The 20,314-nt window shown below is 39.9% G+C and overlaps 1 protein-coding gene across 2 annotated transcripts in view; it reads right to left on the reverse strand.

The window, feature by feature from the left end:
* Positions 1-11,839, reverse strand: part of TMEM161B (transmembrane protein 161B) — a 70,480-nt gene extending 58,641 nt beyond the window's left edge. For both annotated transcript variants that reach the window (XM_036309265.1, XM_036309264.1), the window contains exon 1: positions 11,714-11,839. In XM_036309265.1, coding sequence (XP_036165158.1) covers positions 11,714-11,716 — 3 coding nt within the window. In that variant the 5' untranslated portion in view covers positions 11,717-11,839. The remainder of the gene's footprint in view (positions 1-11,713) is intronic.
* Positions 11,840-20,314: the final 8,475 nt, after the last annotated feature.

Consider the following 20,314-nt stretch of genomic DNA (forward strand, 5'->3'; position numbering starts at 1 on the left):
TATAGAGTAGATGAAGGTAGAAATTTAAATCACATAGATGGCAGAGTAAAAGAAAAGGAATTCCAGGCTAAATGACAAATGTGAACATACAGTAACCATGGAACAGCAAAAAGTCTAGTTCAACCAAAGCAGACTTTAGTATATGGCAAAGAATTACAAGAAATAGGATAAAAGAATTTTAAATTGTTCAGTCTTTTTAAAAATTCATTTTATTTTATTGATTTCAGAGAAGAAGAGATAGAAACATCAATGAGAGAGAATCATTGATCGGCTGCTTTCTGCATGCCCCCCACTCAGGATGGAGCCCAAAAACCAGGCATGTCCCTTGACTGGGAATGGAATCGTGACCTCTTGTTTCATAGATCAAAGCTCAACCACTACTCCAGGCTGGCCAGGCAGATTGTTGAGTCTTTAAAACCAAGAGGACACATTTAGCGGATGTGTTTAAAAAGATCACCTTGAAAACTTTTAAACAGGTAAGGGTAGGAAGACGAAATAATGCAAGTAACATATAAGGAAACTTAGAACAATATATTGATCAATTAAAGAGAAAACCTAAGACTAAGGTAGAAGTGATTGAAACTAGAAAGGAAAGAACAAAGATAAAAGTCCATCAAAAGAAAATCAATCAAACTTTGAGTGTGACTGAACATGAAGGAAAATAGTTGTAGAATAAAACTGAGGAACGCCTCAAAGTTTATTTCAGGATGTTTTAGTTTGGGTGACTGGTAGAATCCTAGAACCACTGACAGAATAGTTGTAAACTGAAGGAAACTCAAGGAAATAAACTAGCAAGACTGAGACAGACTTTTCAAGGACAGGACCTTGGCTGCATCCTCAACTTTTCAGAATACACAGAAAACATGCTTTGCTGGTACAATCAATCTACATGAGATAGGCTGGCAATGATAAGGTAAGAGTTGTATTAATTTACAGTAAAACAAACTACCAAGTGGATCAGTGTTCAAATTCACTAAGTGTTCCATCCAATTACTGTCTTAATGACACACTTAAAGTCAAATTAGTAGCAGGCTGAGAGGTGAGCAGTGATTTAGAGCAAAAGGTAACATGGAGAGGCATTTCATTCAGGCACTTCTGAAGTCTAGAGCAGCAATTTTCAATCTTTTTCATTTCATGGCACACATAAACTAATTACAAAAATTCTGTGGCACATCAAAAATTATATATTTTTTGCCAATCTGAGAAAAAAAAAGGTATAATATCCCCGACTAAATAGTCAGGTTTTGCATGTTTTAAAAATTCTTACGGCACACCAGTTGAAAATTACTGCTCTAAAGTGTAAAATATTCCCACCTCTAAATAGTTCTGGATAAATATGTTTAATTCTAGCTATTTAAACTGTTTTTCTAAACTTTCAACTAACAAAATTATTCTCCAATTGATACTCTTTTTTAGACAAAAACCTATCTAAAAATTATTCTATCTTCTGATATGTAGATACCACTGATATGTCTATAATATGATTAGGCATGGGAACCAATTTAAGTTCAAGATGAGAAGACAACTCATTTCTCTCCATCCTGCACTGGTTTTATCAAATAGTAAAGTGTTAACTACCCCTCACTGCCGCCTACAAATAATATCTGATAAGTGATATCATAGAGGTCGGTCCATTGTTATGGGAGCACTCCAAGAAAGGAAGTAATTAAATCTATGTGGGAGCCCCGCCAAGGTGCCTCAGTGGTTGAGTGTCAACCTATTATGAACCAGGAGGCAATGGTTTGATTCCTGGTCAGCGCATATGCCACGCCTGGGTTTCTGGTTCAATATCTACTGGGGAGCATGCAGAAGGCAGCCAATCACTCATCATTGATGTTTCTCTCTCTCCCTCTCCCTTCCTCTCTGAAATCAATAAAAATCTATTTCAAAAATAGATGATTGATAGATAGATAGATAGATAGATAGATAGATAGATCGATCTGCCTGGGAGCGCTGGGAATATCTGGTTCAGAGGTGACATTTGAACCAAGCTTACAAGGTTAAAGAAGTAGCCCTCTCACAGACAGAAAAGGAAGATATGTTTAGACATATTTACTCAAAGAGAATAAATGGCATGATCCAAAATAATGAGTGGTTCCACCTGGCTAGATTTTGGTTGAGTTCCACCCAATGAACTTTTCTGCAGGTACTTAGAAATAAGTAATAATTAATTTCTCTCACACTATTTCAGATGTAATATTAGTTATTAACTGGATTGGGAAAGATTTTCTAGAAATATAATAATCAGAAACTATATTATTTCTACAGAAAAATATTTTTTAAATTCAATTTTTTCATATATTGAAACTTACCAAAGATAAATAATAAGACTGACACAAAAGTACAGTTACAGTGTCCAAACAGTTTGGGTTAAAATTAATTCCACTAGCTGTATGATTTTGGATGAGTTATTCTAAACTCACTGTGCCTCTATTCCTACATCTGTAAAATATGATCCAGAAATTCCACTTTTGGGTATTTACCCAAAGAAATCCAAAACACTAATTTGAAAAGACATATGTACCCCTATGTTCACTGCAACATTATTTTTAATAGCCAAGATATGGAAGCAACCTAAGTGACCATCAATAGATGATTGCACAAAGATATAGTACATATCCTATATCAGTGGTCAGCAAACTCATTAGTTAACAGAACCAAATATCAACAGTACAACGATTGAAATTTCTTTTGAGAGCCAAATTTTTTAAACTTAAAACTATATAGGTAGGTACATTGTTATTAACTTAAATTAGGGTACTCCTAAGGCTTAGGAAGAGCCACACTCAAGGGGCCAAAAAGCCACATATGGCTCGTGAGCCGCAGTTTGCTGACCACAGCCCTATAGAATAAAAGCCTAATATGCAAATTGTCCCCTCGGGCAGTTGTTCGACTGGGAGTTTGACCACTCACTATGACTTGTGATGACCATCAGGAGGCGGCACAGAACATGGCAGGTGTCAGCGATGCAGCGCTGGCAGCAGGTGGCAGTGGAGGTGCTGCTGGCCCCGATGGGCCCCGATGAGAGCGGGACTGTGGTGGGATGGTGGAGCAGGTGAGCGGGCAGTGCCAGGCCAAGGCGGGAGTGAGTGGGGACCCAATCGCTCTGCCCATTGCCCCACAGGTGGCGACCAGTGGATGCGGCGGGGGGCAGGGTCACTGCCTGGCTCCCAGGCGCTAAGGGAGCGGGGGTGGAGGGGCCCAGCCCCAGTCGATCACCCTGCAGGCGGGATGGTGAAGCAGGTGAGGTGGCTTTGCCAAGCCAAGGTGGAGTGCCAGGCAGGGCTGCGGGGCTGTGAGCTGGGGCCTGATCCATGCAGGCCACGCCAAGGGACCCCACCCATGCACGAATTTGTGCACCAGGCCTCTAGTATACAATAAAATATTACTCAGCTATAAAAAGAATGAAATTTTGCCATATGTAAAAACATAGATGGACTTAGAGGTATTATGTTAAGTGAAATAAATCAGACAAAAAAAGACAAATACCATATAGTAGAATCTAAAAATAAATAAACAAACAAAACAGAAACAAACTCACAGATACAGAGAACATTTTATGGTTGTCAGAAGTGGGGTAGGGTGGTTAGGGAAATGGGTGAAAAAGGGGAAGGAATTAAGATGTACAAATTTCCAATTCCAAAAACAGTCACAGGGTTGTAAAGTACAATCTAAAGAATAGAGTCAATAATATTGTAATAACTATGTATGGTATCAAATGGGTACTAGACTTATCGAGGTGATCACTTTGTAAGGTATATAAATGACTAATCACTATGTTATACACCTGACACTAATTAATATTGTATGTTAACTGTATTTGAAAACTAAATATTAAAATAAATTTTTTAAAAATCCAGAAGATAAAAACGGTTTAAAAAAAATCCCTCAAGATTTAACTACTCATAAAGATTTAAATGAGTTAATATAAGTAGAGCAGATAAATTTTAATCACTAAGTAAATGTAACTATTATTGTTATTGAGGAAAAAATTCAACTTCTTATCCATATGACACACTTCTACTTACCCTTAAAAGCCTAGTCCAATCAATCCTTTATGAAACTCTTCTTGATCTTAATATAAGTTGAATATTCCCTCCTTTTTTTGGTCCCTTCAATGTACATTCAACTAAATGTGCATCAATAATATTCATAAATCCACATATTCAAAATCATAGAACCTTGAGTCAAACTATAGAGGTCATCTAATTCTAGTTCAAGCAGACTATTTATTCAAGGCACATATTTAATGTACTATCCAGTTCAAGCAATATGTTTATTGTACTTTTCCCAAAGTCACTTTTAAAGATACACTTATATGAGCAGATTGATTTACATAATATCTAAATATTTTTTTAAATAAAACATTATAATCAGACATAAGGATCTTGCGTCTCAATATCCAAGTATCAAAAGCTGAAACTGTTCCAGGTTTTTGTAAATCTTTTGTTCATGGCCAAAACATGAAAGATATTTAATCTATTTTAACAATAGAATTACTAAGTCTGTTTTATGTAAGTAAAAGATATGAATGTAACATCAGGATATTCTGAGTGAATGAGCTGTATTCTCTCAAGAAATGTAGTAACTTAAAAAAACTAAAAATATGATACAAAAATGCAGTTTATTAAATAAAACATAGGCATATAGGCTGGATATACATACACACACACACACACACACACACATATACATTTTCTCACATTTGCTTAATTTCACCTTATTCTTGAGGCTTTCTCCGAATGCCCTATTTAAATGACTGTGCTTTATCTCTGTTGCATTAACCATGACTAACATATTATGTCTCATGTGATTACCATGAGATTGTCCCAATAAAACACAGCCCCATAAAAGAACTGTTTTATAAACAGTTATATTTCTGTTGTCAAAAACAATACCTGACATACAGATGGCATTTAACAAATAATGAATAATTGAAGAAATACTTTTTAGATAAAAGCATGAGTTTTAAATGTTTGCTGAAACAAAAGGGACAACCATTGCAATTTAAAGCAAGAGAATGTTTATTTCCAGAACTGGCAATTTACAGACAAATTTATTTCTTCAAAGTTCCTTTGGGGCAAGTTTTGTTCATTCCTGATTTTGTAACACGGACAAAACCATGGCACAACAGTAAAAAAAAATAATAAATTCTCTCTTAGAAATGAACACTTTAGAATATCTTCTGATTTTTCTAAAATCAATTAATTTTGCTTTGAGCTTTTATCTCAGAGCAAATAAAAGAACCAAATTATTTAGAAAGTGGACCAAAAACCAAAGTATAAACTGGGTCTAAGGAATTAACCTACATCAACCAAAAACTAACCAAGAGAACTGTCTCTACTATTATTTGAACTAAGCCTCTTTTGGAAAGTAGTAAAAGAGAGAAGTCAGAGGAAAAGCTAGAAAACCGAGAAGAAATCTGAACCTCAGCCACTATGTGATTAACTGATAAAACCTGACCAAAATCCATCCTTCAAGCTACACATGTCCATTCACCAAAATAGACTACATTCTAAGCCAGTGATGGCAAACCTTTTGAGCTCAGCATGTCAGCATTTTGAAAAACCCTAACTTAACTCTGGTGCCGTGTCACATATAGAAATTTTTTGATATCTGCAACCATAGTAAAACAAAGATTTATATTTTTGATATTTATTTTATATATTTAAATGCCATTTAACAAAGAAAAATCAACCAAAAAAATGAGTTCACATGTCACCTCTGACACACGTGTCATAGGTTCGCCATCACTGTTCTTGGCCATAAATCACACCTTAACAAACTTCAAAGAAATCATAGAATGTCTGTTCTCAGATCACAATGGAACTAAAGTGTAAATCAATAACAGAAAGATAACTGGAAATCTCAAAATGTGTGGAGATCAAATATTTCTAAATAACCCATGGTTCAAAGAGGAATATCAAGAGAAATTAAAAGTATATTGAGCAAAACAAAACAAAACAAAACAAAAAAACAGTGTGGGTCAGTTGGTTGCACATTGTTCCAGTCACCAAGAGATGGTCAGTTCGATTCCTGGTCAGGCCACATGCCTGGTTTGCAGGCTACTACGTGTACCAGTTAAAAATGTGGATTTTTTTCGATAGATGAAATTACACATATGTTGATATATATGCGATTTGATATGTATGCTATTTTGTTGTATTGACAGCAAGCTTCAAAACTTCATATGTCAAATTTGCTGAAGGTGTTAACATCATTGTTATTTTTACACTTAAAAATGTCGAATTTCGTGCCCCAAAAAAGAGCATTTGCGGGAAGTTTTAATTCATTATTTTATTTTGAAGAAAAAGTTATCGTATACTTTGGGAAGCTTATGGTGAACATGCCCCATCTCAAGATACTTGTGAACGCTGGTTTAAATGTTTTAAAAGTGATGATTTTGATGTGAAAGACAAAGAACGTCCAGGTCAACCGAAAAGGTTTGAAGACCAACAATTACAAGCATTATTGGATGAAGATGCATGTCAAACTCAAAAACAACTTGCAGAAAGATTAAACAATTTCCAATCGTTTACAAGCAATGGGAAAGATTTTAAAGGAAGGAAAATGGGTGCCACACCAACTGAACGAAAGACAAGTGGAAAACCGAAAAGTCATCAGTAAAATGTTGCTTCAACGGTATGAAAGAAAGTCTTTTTTGCATCGAATTGTGACTGGTGATGAAAAGTGGATTTGTTTTGAGAATCCCAAATGCACAAAATCATGGGTTGATCCAGGTCAACCATCAACATCGACTGCAAGGCCAAATCATTCAGAAAGAAGACAATGCTCTGCGTTTGGTGGGATCAGGAAGGTGTGGTGTTATTATGAGCTTCTAAAACCAGGTGAAACCGTTAATACTGATCGCTACCGACAACAAATAATCAATTTGAACCACGCTTTGATTGTGAAACTACCAGAATGTGCCAGAAGACACACGGCAAAGTAATTTTGCTTCATGATAATGCACCATCACACACTTCAAAACCAGTTAAAGACACATTAAAAGATCTTGCCTGGGAAGTATTAATCCACCCGCCGTATTCACCAGACCTTGCTCCTTCAGATTACCACTTGTTCTGATGGATGGCACATGTACTTTCTGGGCAGCACTTCAAAACGTACGAAGAAGTGGAAAATTGGGTCTGTGAATGGTTTGCCTCAAAACAAGAAAAGTTCTATTGGGACGGTACCCACATAATTACCTGAAAGATTGCGGAAATGTGTAGCTAGCGATGGACATTACTTTGAATAAAGCACTTTTGATGTTTCTCTTGAAATTATCATGTTTTCTTTGATTACAAAATCCGCCATTATTAATCGCTACACCTAATAGATCCCCAGTAGGAGACTTGCAGGAGGCAGCGGATTGATGTTTCTCTGTCTGTCCCTTCCTCTCTCTCAAATCAATAAAAACAATTTTTTAAAAACAGTTTTAAAATTTATGGGATGCAGCAAAAGCAGTACTTAGAGGGAAATTTATAACATTGAATGCACATATTAGAAAACATTTAGAATCAATCACCTAAGGTTCCACATTGGGGAATTAGTAAAAGAGCAAATTAAATCCAAAGTAAGCAGAAGAAAAGAAATACGTAATATGAATTAGAGCAAAATTCAATGAAACTGAAAACAGGACACCTATAGAGAAAAATTAATGAAACCAAAAGCTAGTTTTTAAAAAAGATCAATAAAACCAATAAGCCTACAGCCAGAGTAACTAAGATAAAAAGGAAAGACACAAATTACTAATATCAGAAATGAAAGGAGACATCAGAGAGCCCATGGACATGAAAAGGCTCATAAAGGAACATTAAGAACAACTCTATGCCCACAAATTTTATAAAATGGACCAATTCCTTGAAAGATACAATTTGCCAATAATGACACAATAAGTAAACAATCTGAATAGGTCTCTATCTATTAAATAAATTGAATCAATAATCAATTTGATTCCAAAGGGTTCACTGGTGAATTCTACCGAACATTTAAGGAAGAAATTATATCAATTCTCTATACTCTCTTTCAGAGGATAGAAGCAGAGGGAATACTTCCTAACCAATTCTATGAGGTCAGCATTACCCTAATACCAAAACTAGACAAACACATGATAAGGAAAAAACAAACAAACAAAACTACAGACCAACATCTCTCATGAATATAAATGCAAAAAATCCTAAACAAAATATTAGGAAATCAAATCCAACAACATATAAAAAATATATACACCACAACTAAGTGGGATTTATTCCAGGTATGTGAGGCTAGTTCAACATTCAAAATTCAATTGAAATAATCCACCACATCAACAAATGAACATGTCTGATTACCACTAAGCACAAAAACCTCTAATACTGTCATCAAAGTCTCTAATGTCTACAGTACAGTTCTCTCAAAGTGTGGCTTAAGGACCACCAGTTTCAGGCTTAACTAAAAAACTCATTAAAAATAAGAATCTAAAACTCCACCCTCCAATAACAGGATCTAGAGAAGCATTTTTATCAAGCATCATAGGTGAATCCTAAACAAACTCAAATTTGAGAACTAGTGCCCTAACCCACTTTTTAAAATGCAGCTGAAGTCACCGACTACCATTGCCCCCTCTCCACAGTTAGAATTGAATTCTTTCCTCTGTACTCTTTGAGCACATTACATGTATTTCCCTTATAATATTTACCACATTCTCTTTCCAACACCCTCATCACCTCCCAAAAGGAAAACTTTCTCTTAAACTTTAAGGCAGAGGTTTACAACCTTTTTACTCCAACAGACCATAGCTGGATTCCAGCAGTAAAAGTTACCACAGGATGCTGTATAGATAAAACAAGCCATGAGAAACCTGCAATTCCAGGAGTTAGTTCTAATCTACTTTTCTTCCACAAACCAGGCTAAATGGTGAAAAGGTCTATTTGATTAAAGTTGGTTTGTAAGTTACAAAAACAATAAAACATATAGTTTTATTCCTTTAGTAAACTGTCTACAGACTATCCATTTTCTCAACATGAAACAAAAAAAATTTTTGTCTGTAATATAATCCTATTGTCATTTGCTCACAAAAGGAGCTTATTACATGCACAAGCATTTATTGAATTTTGACCTACATAATAAATCAGAGAATAAGAGAAGAGAATGAGTTTATATCTATTAAAACAAAAATAAAATCAAAGTGTCCCAAGGCTTTATTTTCTATTTGGAGTAGCATTTAAGATAGCTGTCAAACATACGAGCAAACATTCCAAGTATTACCTACCTGATATATTAAAAAAAAAAAAAAAAAAAAAGATTAAAAAAATCAAACTTGGGAAATCAACATGGGGGGAAAAAGTGAAAATCAGACTAAGCCTTATTTAATAAAAAACGTGTACTTATTCTGAAAAAGTCCTGAGTGAAGTCAAAGAATCATAAATTGAGTTAGGTGTTCTAATTCCTATCAAGACCCATTTCTCTTATCTAAGAGGAAAATGGAACTCTTATCTAAGTTGGGTAATTTTGCCAAATTCATATAACTAATGATGGGCAGAATCTGGGTCTTCTGAATTCAAGTACTGCATCATTTTCATACCATTTCAATCACTGCAAAAGTTTTCAATTCAACCAAGCTGAATCCTAAATAAATTCAACCCTTGTCAACTTCCTTTAGTGGCTAAATTCTTTCTTATGAAGGATTCCAAGCACTGGCCACAAGTACACATACAGACATTATCAATTTCATATCTGGGAAAGCTTAAGTGGAGTTAAGTACATTAATTTAGAAATATAAGCAATACCTGAATGGAGAAAGTCAACTACCTGGCTGCTGGTGACATTCTCCAGGTGACATTCTCTTAAGTTACGTTTTGAGAAACAGCATGAGTTTGTTTACCTTAGCTTAAAACAAAGCTACCGTTTTTAGCATCACAGAATACTGAGAATAAGTTCACGTTCAGGCCGAAACCAGTTTGGCTCAGTGGATAGAGCGTTGGCCTGCGGACTGAAAGGTCCCAGGTTCGATTCCGGTCAAGGGCGTTCAGCTTCTCTGTGACTATTATGAATTCAAGGATTTCATTACACTCTATACTAACTTTTAAGACCAAGGAGTCAAAAAGAGCTTAAATTTAAGAAATGATCTGAATTTTAATACAGACTATGCCAACTACTGTTAGTTTAGGTAAATCGTTGTCTATTTCTAACCCTCAGATTCTTCCTTCTGTAAAATTGGTGGTGGTGGTGGTGGGGAGTAATTATTATCTTTGGCTCCTTCCAGTTCGACTGTTCCCTTTCACTAATTTCATTGATACTAAAGAAAAAATAATACTGTATTATTCATTGAGGTTAACACACACACACTGCCCAAAAAAGTCAGAAGTTACTAGTCATAGCATAGTAGAGTGTGCTAGGAACCACATTATTTGGAGTTTCTTTTGTTTCACATTCAGTTAAGTCTCTAAAAGTCATTCAAAAGTCAATCATCATACACAATAGCTGAACAATGTCAATATTTAGGCATGGCAAACTGAAACTAAATACCAAGAAAGAATCCCTTCCAGAGGAGGATTTGAAATCTTTTATATAGTCAAGAAACTGACAAAGCTGAATTTTACTGGACCCCTGTGATCTTGGAAAACAGCAAAGGTTAAGACATTCACCCACCCCCACCCCACCCCTTTGTATTTTGGAAATGACTTACTGCAAAGAACCACTAGTCCCCAAATGACTTGGGTAAAGCTCAAAGAAGACCCTCTTGTTTACATATGACAAGGCCAGACATAAACCTGCAAATTCACATTCTTTGCTTCATAAATGACTAGCTGAACTGCTTGCCCCTGTAGATCAACTGGAATAAAATGTTGTTACCCAATTTCTGCTTAAGATCCTTCCCTCAGTTCCCTGAACTTTGGCCCACCCTCAAACTGAAACAGTATACAACCCCATAACTCCTTTACAGGTAGGCTGGTTTGAGGGTAGAACAATCTCTGATCTACTATCAGGCCATATACCCTTTTCACCTCACTTCTGCACACCCGGTTCTTTTCACTTGTTTCCTCCCCTCTATAAAAGAAACCCCCCTTTTGCCTAACTTTTGAAACTCCTGCAGATCTACGGTCAAGGCATTCTCCCTACAGTAATAGGCCCTTCCCGCACACCCTTGCAATATTCCTTTCGAGTTCAGTCTTTCCTTACTAAGTCCGGATTTTTTTTTATTTTTTATTTGGCACGTTTTCCAATTCCAAAAGGGCTGCGTGGGAAAGGTAAGAGCTGACCTTGCCGTTCCTTTAAGTGACGGGCGCTCATCCTCTACCTGGGGATCCGTAGTGTCCGCCTGACATGATGCTCAAGGCATTTCTAAGATGTGAAGTGCTGGCCACGGCCCTGCAGCTAAGGAGAGGCGGAGGTGACCAGCCAGGCAAGGTCAATGCTGGGACCACCTGAAACCACCAACCCGGCAAGGTCAACTCTGGGACCACGCGCCGTACAGTGAATGGGCCACGACCACTCGGGCTGCGGTTCCGTACTCCTGGGCAGAACTCGCGGCGAGGCAGGGCAGAAGGGGTTTTCTCGGGGGCCCGGGCGCTCCGGCGCTGCAAGGGAGGTGGGTCCTGCCCGGCGGTTCATCCCATGGCTCCCGCCCGCTCCATCCTCCGCGGGGCACTCCACCGGCTCCCTTCCCAGGACTGACCTCCGGGCCCTCCCCTCCCACGGGTGTTACTCCAGCCCTCCCAGAAGGACTCACCATGACGCCAAGCTCAGGGACCGGCCCTGGAGTCCCCCCGACCGTCCAGGACCTCGCCTCCCTCTCCTGCAGCCGGGAACCTCTGGACTCTACGAGGCAGAGGGTCTTCCGGCTCTTCCGGAAGTTCTGCCCGCGCGGGACAGGAAGTCCCGCCCCTCCCCTGAGCGGCGTCGACCCCACGCCACGCAGAGGTGAGGAAACGCAAGACGTCCTCCACGGCCGCTTCCGAGGCGCTAGGGTAGAGGCGGGGGCGGGGCTGACCTTGAGAGCGCGCGGGGGGCGGGGGCGGCGGAGGAGGCGCAGGCGCAGAGCAGGTAGGTGGGTGGGCGGGCGGCTCCCCATTGTGGCGCCGCGAGGATCCGAGGTAGGTCGGGTGGTTTGGGCAGGAGCGCATCCTCGCTCCGGGAGGTGACGGAGGCGCAGGTTGGTGAAAGGGGTGGGAGCCGACCCCAGACCCGGCGGAGGAGTGAGGATGAAACCTCCGGCGGTGCTCGGGCTGAGACCACGCCGCCATCGCCTCCGCGCAGCCACGCCCTTTCTCTTTTGACCTTCAGGTTTTCGGCTGGCGCTGGCTCTTTTTGCAGACTTTACGGATCGTAGGAGACCTGTGTCTCTCCCCTTCGCTCCCAGCAGGCGTGGTCCTCCAGCTCTACCTGTCTTTAGGGCAGTGGAATCCGAACTGAGAAGCTGCCTCACTGTCCAGAGATACCAGCTGAGGCCAGAGAACATCTACCCACGGCAGAGAAACCAGGAAGAGCATTCTGCCTGTTTAATACATTACAATATGAACGGTTTCCTTTTAGTTTAAATATATCTATCTATCTATATATATCGGTATATAGATAGATATATATATCATCATCATCATCAGTTCAAAGAAAGTAAAAACTCCTATATACCTCTTAATTTTGTGTGTGTGCTTTTTCTCTCCCCCAAATCTGTACCCATCAACTCTCCCCGTCTTTTCCTTGGGCTCTAATGAGACAGCATTGGAGGCAGGCTGGAAACGGATACACAGAGGACCTTCCTTCCGGAAGTTAATCTCACAACTTGGAGATGTTCGCTTAAGTCACCACTACCTGCCCTGTCATCTATGGGATCTCTCTGCCAGAAGGCCTAGTTTTGTCACAAACCTGGGATTGCGGGAGACCAGGAAGCTGCAGAAGTTAAGGAGGTTGGGCAGGCAGAGGTGGCTATAGATGTTGTATTTCACCCTCATCAAACTGCTTGGAAAGCATGATATCCAAGCTTTAAGTAAATGGTGGAAAGACCCTGGGAGTCAGAGATCTGAGCCACCCAAAAGAAGCATGCACAGGATGTTGCTTTATACTAGAAAGGGGGCTAGCGTTGAGTGTAGGGGTTGGGTTAGGCCCGCAGTGGTCGGCAAACTCATTAGTCAACAGAGCCAAATATCAACAGTACAACGATTGAAATTTCTTTTGAGAGCCAAATTTTTTAAACTTAAACTATGTAGGTAGGTACATTGTTATTAATTAGGGTACTCGTAAGGCTTAGGAAGAGCCACACTCAAAGGCCCAAAGAGCCGCATGTGGCTCGGGAGCCGCAGTTTGCCGACCACTGGTTAGGGTTATGTTCTGTGGGTGGAGAAATAGCATAACAGTCAGGAATCTAAGTACTAACCTTGGAAACAGTTGGGGGCAGGGAGCTGCAAAAATTGTTCGTGAAACTTCTTGCTGTGGAGGAATCCAGAACTCCCCTGAGGGTCCCGCCATGCTGTGGAGGGGCAAAGCTGTAAGTGGGCAAGCCCCAGGGCATCTGCACGTGGTGAGTGTGGTGGATAGATTGGGGTCCTCCTGTGAGTGTGGGAAGCAGCTCCAATCCCCGAGGAAGAAAAGGTGCAGAAGGAAAACGGCTATCAGACCGTCAGTGATGACATTTTGGGAGGCCTTACTCTTTCGTTTCTGACACTGGTTCTCACAACTGTCCTAAACCTGGCAGCCTCAGTGAGGTCAACAGAGCATGTCCTACGGAACAGTAAGGTTGGGATTATTATCAGGATGGGATCCATTCCTGCTAGAGAATACCAATCACAGTCATTATTTGTTATTTTCTTATTACTTTTAATAGATTAGGGGTTTTTATGTTTCTGACGTGGTGTATGGCAAGCTGATAACCCTTGGTTAATATTCTTTAATGCTCTTATTCCTATTTTTTTTTTATAATATATTTTTTATTAAGATATTACATATGTGTCCTTGTCCCCACGTTACCCTCCCCCCCCCCCCCCCCCCCGCTCATGCCCTCACCCCCCCGTTGTCCATGTCCATTGGTTAGGCCTATATGCTTGCATATAAGTCCTTTGGTTGATCTTTCCCCCTTACCCCTACCCTCCCCTACCTTCCCTCCAAGGCCCGACAGTCCAATCAATGCCTCTCCGTCTCTGGATCAGTCCTTGTTCATCAGTTTATGTTGTTCATTATATTTCACAAATGAGTGAGATCCTGTGGTATTTATCCGCTCTCCAGTTCCATCCATGCTGTGGCAAATGGTAAGAGTTCCTTTTTCTTCTTCCTCTTCTTAAAGAATACCTTTCAGCATTTCATATAATGCTGGTTTGGTGGTGATGAACTCCTTTAGCTTTTTCTTATCCGTGAAGCTCTTTATCTGACCTTCTATTCTGAATGATAGCTTTGCTGGATAAAGTAATCTTGGTTGCAGGTTCTTGCTATTCATCACTTTGAATATTTCTTGCCAGTCTCTTCTGGCCTGCATGGTTTCTGTTGAGAAATCAGCTGACAGTCGTATGGGTACTCCCTTGTAGGTAACTGACTGTCTTTCTCTTGCTGCTTTTAAGATTCTCTCTTTATCTTTTGCTCTTGGCATTTTAATTATGATGTGTCTTGGTGTGGTCCTCTTTGGATTCCTTTTGTTTGGGGTTCTCTGCGCTTCAGGACTTGTAAGTCTATTTCTTTCACCAGGTAGGGAAAGTTTTCTGTCATTATTTCTTCAAAAAGGTTTTCAATATCTTGCCCTCTCTCTCCTTCTGGTACCCCTATAATTCTGATGTTGGTTCGCTTGAAGTTGTCCCAGAGGTTCCTTACACTATCTTCATATTTTTGGAATCTCTTTTCTTTTTTCTTTTTCGGTTGGGTATTTTTTGTTTCTTTGTATTTCAAATCTTTGACTTGATTCTTGGGATCCTCTTGTCTGCTGTTGGATCCCTGTAAATTATTCTTTATTTCAGTCAGTGTATGCTTAATTTCTAGTTGGTCCTTTTTCATGTCCTCCATGGTCTCCCTATACTTATTGAGGGATTCATTAAATTTATCGGCGGTTTCCATAAAATTCTTGAAAAACCTTATAAACGTGGCCTTGAACTCTATATCCAGTCGTTTGCTTTCCTCCATTTCTGCCATTTGTGACCTGTTTCTTTGTCTCCGCATTTTGGCTGCTTCCCTGTGTTGATAGAGTGGCCCTGCGCGCCAGGTGTCCTGTAGGGCCCAGTGGCTCAGCCTCCCCAGTTACCTGGGGTGGACACTCTTGGTGCACTCTTGGTGCCTTGGTTGTTGTAGGATCACTGGGAGGAATTGACCTCCAGGCCAATTGGCTGTGAGAATCAGCTGTGTCTGAAGTGGGAGAGCTTCTGTGCTGAAGACACCCTTCTGGGGCAAGACTTGCTTCAGTGGGGCTTTGGTGCTCACTGAGTCTGCTCCCTGAGTGTGTCCCTTATGGATCTGAGGAATTGCAATCTGGATGGTCCCCCTCTGACCACTGGGTACAGTGGCTCCTGGATCTAAGGAGGTGCTAATTCAGCCTCTGCCTGAGGCCACACAGCAGGAGCCACGAAGAGGCTCAGCTGTGAAGCAATGCAAGCTGCTGCGGGGCCTTGGGCCTTCTCTTGGAAGTTCCGGGTCTGCCTGGTTCGGCTGCAGTTAGGTACATTCACATGCAAAAGCCTCTGCCGCAGCCTGGGTGGGGCGGGGTCTCAGGGAATCAAAGGGCGGAGAAAGCAGCTATGGCTGATTCTCAGCCCGGAGTCGCGCATCTCAGTGTCCCGGTAACGGCTGCAAGCACCTGTGAGGGAAAGCCGCACTCAAGTTCGCCCGCTGCCCGACAGTCCCCGTATGAGTCCTGGGTCCCCAGAGACTTCCCGGAACCGGAGTTCAGAGCAGTCGGGAGCTTGTGATTCAAAAAAACAGCCGCGTCCTCAGGTGCCACCCCCTTTCCGCCCGCGCGCGCGAGCCGCCGTACCTCTGCACTTCACCTCCGCAGCGCCTCTGGCTCTCAGCGTGCTTTTCTTTCCTTCTAGTTGTAGAATTTACACTCAGCCAGCTTTCCTGTTGTTCTGGGTGATGTCCACTCTGTCCTTTGCGGTATTTTTCAATTGTTGTGGGAGCGGCAATTTCCCGGTGTTTATCTATGCCGCCATCTTAGTTTCTCCCTATTCCTATTTTTTAAAGATTAGAATGCATACATTGTATGTTCTAAGATAGCATTTCCCAGTTTTAAAAAATATTCTACAGACCATAATGTTTTGTATGAGTTACGTGCCTTGTAGGAGGGTTTAACCTATTTCCACTACTTAAAGTAGATGAGAATCTTTGACAAAGATATAAAGAAAGGAGAATTATGAAAGGAGAAAAAGATGTGGAAGATCGAGATTAAAAAGAAATTTGGTAGATTGGGGCAGGGGCGTTAGGAGTCCAATCTTTGATAAAAGTCTTGTTTGCTCACTATTATGCCTTTGAGATGAGGGCTTCCTGAGTGAGAACTATCCTCAAATACTTCTGAAGAACGTCAACAGAAAGTTACCTCCTCCTCCAACACCCAAACGGAACTGAACACCCACACTTACCTGAACATTTTCAACCATTAAGACTTATCACTTTCCCAAGTCTTGCTCCATAATCTTGGCAAAATGTTTTTCTGATGAGCCCCTCCTTCTAAGAAATTCCACTACTTCTTCTTACCTTAATATATATGATTATTATATGCTCTCTTATATAGCACTTTTGTAATCCCCTGCCATGTATATTTTCCTAATTAGATATAAACCTCTGATAAGCTGTAAACTTCTTGTTATATTGTCCATCTCTCCCCTTAAAAATACCATTTAAATAAATACTATGGACAAAAATGTGAGTTGTAGCAATAATTAGGTAAGAATTTAAGAACAATTAGAGATTGGCCAAGTTCTATTATTTATATCTAGTGAAATATACTATAGTTTTTGTGTTTTGTTTTTTTTAAAAAGCCAGTAGACTAGTCTTTCTAATGGAAATGTTTATTTTCTAAATTAAAAGAGTAGGATGCAAAATTGTGACCAGTATGATTGCTTTGATGTGAAAAATAATACTAAGCATGGAATAAAGTGTAAAAAAGGAAGTAACCAAAATATATCAATTACCACTTCTGGAATTACCATTTTATAAGTGGGCAATTTTTTAAAATTTTCTTTTACTTAAGAATGGTTAAAGGAGCTTTTTTTAAAAAAATGTATGCCTTGTAACATACATCTCTATTACTCTCATATTCCTAATTTGGGACAAGCTAACATGTTCTTCAGAAGCATATTGTAATCCTTTAATAATTCAGTAGCATAGCCTTCCTCTAAATCAGCGGTTCTCAACCTGTGGGTCGCGACCCTTTCACAGGGGTCGTCTAAGACCATCGAAAAACACATATATAATTACATATTGTTTTTGTGATTAATCACTATGCTTTAATTATGTTCAATTTGTAACAATGAAAATACATCCTGCATATCAGATATTTACATTACGATTCATAACAGCAAAATTACAGTTATGAAGTAGCAACGAAAATAATGTTATGGTAGGGGGTCACCACAACATGAGGAACTGTATTAAAGGGTCGCGGCATTAGGAAGGTTGAGAACCATTGCTCTAAACCTTCCCTGTTTTACATATTACCATAGTTTTATCTAGGACTATACCATCTATCTGATTAATTGATGTAATAACTCCTGCAATTTACACAAATTATACAATGCCATTTTGAGATTCAAGAGGAATAAATGGGTTTATTCATTTTACATTAACATGACAAACAAGGAAAGTATATGCCTTTTTTTTTGTCTAAAGTTTTACACGTCTCCTTTTTCCCCAATTGACTCCCCCCACCACCACCCCACCCTCACCCCGGCAAGCCCCCATCGCCCCAGTGTCTGGGTCCATTGGTTATGCTAATATGCATGCATGCAAGTCCTTTGGTTGCTCTCTAAACCCCCCACCTCCCGAAACTATATGCCTTTTAATGAAAAAACATACCATCTCCTATTTAAAAATCTTGCCAAAAAAATTGAACCTGATACTAGGAAATATAGAGAACATGTTAAACAGTATGGCTAAACAATCAGTAAAATTCAATCTATAGAAAATCATGGGACAAGTTAACTTCAACCAATAGGTTGCAGGAAAGAAGACAGAGAAAATTGTAGGTTAAAAGAGGCTTACTTAATTAAACCTGACTGACGTGGCTCAGTGGTTGAGCATCTACCTATAAACCTGAGAGCCAAGGTTTGATTTCGATCAGGGCTCAATCCCCAGTGTGTGTGGGGGGGGTTGGAGTGGGGGGTGGGGGGGCAGTGGAGTTGGGGGGGGGCGTGCAGGAGGCAGCCAATCAATGATTCTCATTATTGATCTTTCTTTCTCCCCCTCTCCCTTCCTCTCTGAAATCAATTAAAATATATTTTTTAAAAAGAGGTTTACTTAAAAGGCATAAAGTAATGTGTGAACTTATATTAGTCAACTATTGCTGTATAATACATTAACACTAAAAATATTTACCTCACAGTTTCTGAGAGTCAGGAATCCATGAGTGGCTCAGCTAGGTGTTCTGGCCCAGGGTCTTATGAGTTTGCAGTCAAGCTGTTGGCTGGGTTGCAGTCTAATGAAGGTGATAAAAGATCCAGTTCCAAGATGAGTCACTCACAGGACTTCCCTGGTTTCTTTACAACATGGCACCTGGCTTTCCCCAGAGCAAGTGATCCAAGAGAGAGAAGTCAAAATCACTCAAACTGATATATCATTACTTCTGTATCCTATTAGTTCCACAGATGATCCCTGATACAGTGTGGCAGGGAACAGCAAAGCAAAAATACCAGGAGGCTGGCTACTACAATTTGGCCTTTAAAGATTCATATTCTTCTCATATGCAAAACATACTTATTCTCTCCCAAAGTTCTCCAAAACAGTCATCCCATTACAACATTAGCTAAAAGTCTAGAACTTGAAATTGAGTCCAGATATGGATGAAGCTTTTCAGGTGTACTTCCTTAGGTGCAGCTCCTTGAATAGAATTCCTCTTAAGAAGAGGACCTATAAACTAAAGACACGCAGTATTTGCCTAAGAGTAATTCTCCAAGGCTCCTAACTCTGCTTTCCAGTCTCTTGGATCCACCCACTGAATCGTCCTTGCTTCTCCATGTTTTCAGCTGTGTAGTTCTCTGCCTGTAGCAGCGTGGATGTCCAAAGCCTGTTTTCATTTGGTTCTCTGTCCTTTCCAGTCCGGGCTGGCCAACAGCCTACTAAATATAATTTTGTTTTAGAAGTCTCTTAAAAAGCATATTTTGCTAATAGAATTCTCTTATAAACTTTGTGGGTCTCCTGTGAATTTTATTTCAGTTCACATCATTAAAGCAACACTCATAAATGTCTTCCCTATAAACCCTTTTCTACCTTGGTCTTGTCATGCACCGCACCCTTAAACTTCTTAGAAGTCCTGTAATTTGATTAAGATGGCGAGGCACACCCTTTATGTCTAAATGAAAATACGCTGAGTTACCACACTAGGTCTTTTTAGGTCCTAAAGGGCTTTCCAATGACACCCTCCACTTCATACTTTCCTGTTAGTGCCCTGGATTTGTTCTTTGTTCTGACCCATTTCCTAACTTTATATCTGTCACCTGGAGAGTCCGGGAATCTTCAAATATCACAAGTTCTGGCTCCTTTTGACCATCCTTTAACTTATCTCTCTCCTTTTGTCTTACTATAAGAAATAAGAAAACATCTTTAACATTCTGGCTGGAAATCTCCTAAGGTAGATAACCCAGTTCGTTAAGCATATTTTCTACTTTGCACATAATTGCAGGTGACAAATTTGCTACACTTTATGCCCCTTCAATTTCCAGTAAGATTATTCTAATCCGTTAAGACCTCATCTGCAGCCTCTTCAATGTTACCACGTGTCTGCAGTTTCTTTAAGGCTCTCAAACTCTCTACCACTTTGCTCCACATCCTTCCACCTTCTGTCCTCTGCCATTTCCAAAGCCACTCCTACATTGTAGGTTTTTGTTGTGTCACCATGTCACTTTTAAGTATCAAAAACTTTATTAACTTCCTATTGCTTTCTAACAAATACAACAGTGGGAAAAAAACTGCAAGTCTATGGACATGGATGAATCTAACAATGATAAGCAACAAATCAATTAACAAAAGGATATTGCAGTAGGATTCCACTTCTATAAAGAACCTGCTGTGAACATAAAAAATATCTTGCTTAAGGGTGGGGACATAAGTAAACCTATAAATTAAAGCAAAGGTATGATAATCACAGAATCAAAACTAGTGATTTTCTCTAGCTGCAGAAGGAAGGGAATCAAGTAAGGAAGAAGCCCAC

This window comes from Myotis myotis, unplaced genomic scaffold (genome assembly GCF_014108235.1).
Source record: "Myotis myotis isolate mMyoMyo1 unplaced genomic scaffold, mMyoMyo1.p scaffold_m19_p_5, whole genome shotgun sequence".
Classification (NCBI taxonomy): domain Eukaryota; kingdom Metazoa; phylum Chordata; class Mammalia; order Chiroptera; family Vespertilionidae; genus Myotis; species Myotis myotis.